Below are 5500 nucleotides of genomic sequence, written 5' to 3'. Positions count from 1 at the left end.
ACTTTTTCAAAAACAATAAAAGCAATAATCCCCAAAATAGGAAAAAAATTGAATGTTTTATGCATCATCAAGTTAGTCTTGACAGTTAGCGACCATGTCAATAGATATTAGGGATTCAGGATTTTATTTTAATATACTATCTTATTCTATTTTGTTTTATTTCTTATGCTGCCCATCCTTCCCTCCCGCCCTCTGTCTATATACTGGTAGTCCTTGACTTACGACCACAAATGAGCACAACATTTCTAGCAATAGCAATAGCAGTTAGACTTATATACCGCTTCATAGGGCTTTCAGCCCTCTCTAAGCGGTTTACAGAGTCAGCATATTGCCCCCAACAACAATCCGGGTCCTCATTTTACCCACCTCGGAAGGATGGAAGGCTGAGTCAACCTTGAGCCGGTGAGATTTGAACAGCCGAACTGCTGAACTGCAGTCAGCTGAAGTAGCCTGCGGTGCTGCATTTAACCACTGCGCCACCTCGGCTCTCATGTGACCCTGTTGGTAGGCGAGACATTTGTTAAGTGAGTTTTGCCCCATTTTACGACTTTTCTTGCCACCGTTGTTTAAGTGAATCATTGCAGTTGTTAAGTTAGAAACATGGTTGTTAAGTGAATCTGACTTCCATATCGACTTTGCTTGTCAGGAGGTCACAAAAGTGGATCATCTCACCCTGGGGCATTGCAACCCACATAGCATCTGAATTTTGATTGTGCGTCCATGGGAATTCTGCAACGGTATTAAGTGTGAAAATAGTCATAAGCCATATTTTTCAGTACTGTTGTAACTTTGAATGGTCACTAAACAAACTATTGTAATTTGAGGACTTGTAAATATTCCAACCTCAGTCTTGGTTAGTTTCTAGAAGCAGAGCAAGTCTAGGCTGTAAATAATGGGATGTCCACTAGAGGCAGTGATAGGTTGGAAATTTGGAAATGTTTCTGCTGCCCTCTAGCAGTCAGCCAGATAATTGCAACCAATGGCCAGTTGATTTATTTTCATTTATGCCACTCTAAAAATCTTACTTTTGGGTAGAAAATTTAGCAATAGCAATAGCAGTTCAACTTATATACCGCTTCATAGGGCTTTCAGTCCTCTCTAAGCGGTTTACAGAGTCAGCATATCGCCCCCACAGTCTGGGTCCTCATTTTACCCACCTCGGAAGGATGGAAGGCTGAGTCAACCCTGAGCCGGTGAGATTTGAACCGCCGAACTGCAGATAAGAGTCAGCTGAAGTGGCTGCAGTACTGCACTCTAACCACTGCGCCACCTCGGCAATTTCAATTTACATGTACAGTATTATTGCATGATCTACAATCATGAAGTTATTAGCCTGGAGGTGACACACAGTTTTTAAATTAGAAATGCTTTATTTTAAATTAGAAAGTAAGTACAGGTAATCTTTTACTTACAACGGTTCACTTAGCGACCATTCAAAGTTACACGAAAAGGGGAAAAAGTTACTTATGACCGTTTTCACACTTATGACGGTTGCAGCAACCCCATGGTCATGTGATTTACAATCGGATGCCTGACAACTGATTCACGTTTATGACGGTTGTGAATCAGGGTCCCAGGGTTACGTGATCCTCTTTTGTGACCTTCTCACCAGCGAAGTTCATGGGGATTCACTTAACAACTGTCTTACTAACTTAACAACTGCAGTGATTCACTTAACACCTGTGGTGAGAAAAGCTGTAAAATAGGGCAAGATTCACATAACAAATTTCTCACTTAATAACATAAATTTTGGGCTCCATTGTGTTCATGAGGACTACCTGTACTTTTTTTTATTCTATTCTACACCCACCAGAACACTAAAGTAAACAAACTCCATTTCCCAAAAGCCACCTCACCTACTCCGACGCGCTCTCTCCCCGCCGCTCGTTCCCACACGCCTCTTTTCCCTTTCTGGGAAAGGGAGTTTCCTTCCTAGGGTGAAACCCAGCCGCGTCTAGGCAAAGTTATCGCTTCTTTGAACTACCCTTCCCGAAAGCCCTCGCGACAACCCTCTCTCGTTCACCTTCCCTCGCGCGCTCGCCGGCTCCCTTCTCCTGCGCTTCTTGGGAAACGTAGTGACGAGCGGGCCTGCCGTCTTCGAACGCGGGCCGGCGCGCGCCCGCGTCCAGACTACCAATCCCGGCGTGCCTTGGCCCGGCGGGAAGGTCCGCCATTTTGTTTTCGCCTCAAGAGGGCTCAAGATGGCGGCGCCGGTATCTGAGGCGACGAGCGGCCTGTCAGCGCGGGCCGCCCCGCGGTGGCCTTGGTAGTCGCGGCGGCGGCGGCGCCGCCATGGACCTGCGCCTGGCCGTCTACAACGCGGCCCGGGAGGGGAAGCTGAAGCTGCTGCAGAAGCTGCTGGGCGGCCGCGGCCGGGAGGAGCGTCAGCGTCTGGCGGCGGGGCCGGGCGGCGCGGAAGGCCCGCCGTTGCTGATCGCTTCCCGCCACGGTCACCGTGAGGTGGTGGAGTACCTGGTGGACCACTGCGGCGCGCGGGTGGGCGCGGGCGGGTCGGTGCGCTTCGACGGGGAGACCATCGAAGGGGCCCCGCCGCTGTGGGCCGCCGCCGCCGCCGGGCACCTGCCGGTGGTGCGGAGCCTGCTGGAGCGCGGCGCCTGCGTCAACCAGACCACGCTGACCAACTCGACGCCGCTGCGGGCGGCCTGCTTCGACGGGCACCTGGCCGTGGTGCGCTACTTGGTGGGCGAGTGCGGCGCCGACCTGGAGGTGGCCAACCGGCACGGCCACACCTGCCTGATGATCGCCTGCTACAAGGGCCACGCCGACATCGCCCGCTACCTGCTGGAGAGGGGCGCCCAGGTCAACCGCCGCAGCCTGAAGGGCAACACGGCCCTGCACGACTGCGCCGAGTCTGGCAGCCTGGAGATCCTTCGCCTGCTGTTGGCTCGCGGGGCACAGATGGAGCGGGACGGCTATGCCATGACCCCGCTGCTGGCCGCCAGCGTCACCGGCCACGCCAACATCGTGGAGTTCCTCATCCGGGGGGCGCTGGAGGAACCCGAAAGCCGAGACACCGAGGAGGAGACAGAGGATCAGCAAGGAGAGGAAGAGGAGGAGACGGAGGATGAGACCGGCGGATCCCACGTCTACTGCACCCGAGAGGCCGCGGTGGAGGCGCTGGAGCTGCTGGGCGCCACCATGGTGGACCACAAGCGCGACCTGCTAGGTGCCCTGAAGCATTGGCGCCGGGCGATGGAGCTGCGTCTCCGAGGGGGCGAGGGTCTCTCCAAACCGGAGCCTCGGCAGCGGGTGCTGGCTTACGACTACGCCCAAGAAGCGAGCAGCATGGAGGAGCTGGAGTCGCTCATCACGGATCCCGATGAGATGAGGATGCAGGCCTTGTTGATCCGAGAACGTATCCTGGGACCGTCTCACCCGGATACCTCGTATTATATCCGCTACCGGGGGGCCGTCTATGCCGATTCGGGCAACTTTGAGCGGTGCATTAACCTGTGGAAGTATGCCCTGGAGATGCAGCAGGGCAACCTGGAGCCCTTGAGCCCCATGACCGCCAGCAGCTTCCTCTCCTTTGCCGAGCTCTTCTCCTACGTGCTGCAGGACCACTCGAAGGGCGCCTTAGGGACTCAGCTGGGTTTCTCTGACCTCATGGTGGTTCTGAGCAAAGGGGTCCGTGAGGTTGAGAGGGCCCTCCAGCACCGGAAGGACCCGGTGGCGGACGCTTCCCAGTTCACCAAAGCCCTATCCATCATCCTCCACTTGGTCTTTTTGCTGGAGAAAGTCGAGTGCTCTCCCGAGCAGGAGCACCAGAAGCGCCAAACCATCTACCGCTTGCTGAAGTGTCACCCGCGAGGCAAGAACGGCTTCACCCCGTTGCACATGGCGGTGGACAAGGACACGACCACGGTGGGCCGCTACCCGGTGGGGAAGTTCCCTTCTCTCCACGTGGTGAACCTCCTGCTGGAGTGCGGGGCCGACCCGGACAGTCGGGATTACGACAACAACACCCCGCTGCACGTGGCCGCCCGGAACAATTGCCCCCTCATCATGAGCGCCCTCATGGAGGCCGGAGCTCACATGGATGCGACCAACGCTTTCAAACAGACGGCCTACGAGCTCCTGGACGAGAAGCAGCTCACCAAGGCCATGATGCAGCCTTTTAATTACATCACCTTACAGTGCCTTGCCGCCCGAGCGCTGGATAAACACAAGATCCCTTATAAGGGTTCCATCCCTGAAGAGTTGGAAGCCTTCATTGAGCTACATTAGCCAAGGAGGACTCTTCTCTCTACCGGCCTCTTCCTAGACCCGTTGCGGCTGGCAGGGAGAGGACTTGGATTCGCAGTCTTCCTGGGGGTCTGGATTTTAAAAGCTTTATTTTGCACTTGGCCAGCTTGCGTGGTCTTTGTCTTCCTTCTGTCCAGCCCCTGACATGGAGAAGGCGTCTTGCCCAAACGCACAAGTGGCCTCGCTCTCTGGGATCTACTTAAGTAGATGACAGGCTCTATTGCAGAGGACTCCAACCTTGGCCACTTTATGACTTGTGGACTTCAACTCCTAGAATGCCTCAGCCAGGGAGTTGAAGCCCACAAGTCATAAAGTGGCCAAGGTTGGAGACCCCCTCCTCTACTACTGCAGTATTTCTCAACTTTGCCCACTTTAAGATGGGTGGACTTCAACTCCCCAGAATTCTGGGAGTTAAAGTCCACTCATTTTAAAGTGGCCAAAGGTTGATCAGCGCTGCCTTATTCCCTCTACGGGTCTGTCCCTAATCTGTCTCTGAAAGCCCCCCTCAAATTATTCCTGCTGCCCTTCCAGGCAAAGCCAAGGAGTTGAATTTAGTCCACTTCTCGTTTTACATGAATTTACTCCCCTTTTGGGACACTGCAAAAAAATAAATAAAATTGGGCTAGATTCAGTTTGCTGGAACTTTGCCAGGGCCCCCCGAGACCACCTCCAGGGCTGACCCGTTGCTGCAAAGTTCCTCCAGTCTTTTACTCAGCCCTGCCCCATCTTCTTTGTGTTCCTGTGAGACAATAGGGGGCTGCCGGATCTGATTTTGTGACCGGCCCCACAGTGGCCATGTGCAAGATAGAGGAATGTTTTGTTGCATGGCCTGCTTTCAGCTTGCACGTTGGTTGAGCTTTTTTAAGTTCTTCCATTTTGCAGCCTTCCTTTTCGAAGACGTAAGAATGGACGAAGGCAAACCCACCAAGTCCTAACAATGTTCTTTTGTTCAGCTCAGCCTTGTAACTTAGGGGGTGGGGGTGGGTGGGAGACAGTCTTCATTTTGAGCAGTAGGCTATTTGCTTCTTTGCATGGTTGATCCAAGCTGGATGCAGTGAGGTTTGAGTTTCTTTTTGGTTTCCCCCCTGGATTTCAGTTCTTGCTCCCACCGGCTCTTAACATCGGCTCGGATTTTGCGGGCTGTTTTCAAAGCCGGTGGTAATGTATTTTTATTTGGCTGCTGGCTTTTCTCATCAGCGGAGTGAACCCTGCACTATAGGCAGACCAGGCTGTG

At 53.5% G+C, this 5500-nt stretch overlaps 1 protein-coding gene across 1 annotated transcript; it reads left to right on the top strand.

Moving 5' to 3' along the window:
- The first annotated feature begins 1865 nt into the window (after nucleotides 1-1865).
- FEM1A (fem-1 homolog A) lies at nucleotides 1866-4368 on the top strand. The gene has a single exon (XM_032230158.1). The coding sequence runs from the start codon at nucleotides 2293-2295 to the stop codon at nucleotides 4246-4248; it is 1956 nt and encodes a 651-aa protein (XP_032086049.1). The 5' UTR covers nucleotides 1866-2292; the 3' UTR covers nucleotides 4249-4368.
- Nucleotides 4369-5500: the final 1132 nt, after the last annotated feature.

Source organism: Thamnophis elegans, chromosome 1, assembly GCF_009769535.1.
Source record: "Thamnophis elegans isolate rThaEle1 chromosome 1, rThaEle1.pri, whole genome shotgun sequence".
Taxonomy (NCBI): Eukaryota; Metazoa; Chordata; class Lepidosauria; order Squamata; family Colubridae; genus Thamnophis; species Thamnophis elegans.
The sequence above is the reverse complement of the archived record's forward strand: the minus strand, read 5'-3'. Positions and strand labels throughout refer to the sequence as shown.

Excerpts from the sequence above, each read along its gene's own strand:
- FEM1A (XM_032230158.1), top strand. The coding sequence starts at position 2,293 with ATGGACCTGCGCCTGGCCGTCTACAACGCGGCCCGGGAGGGGAAGCTG.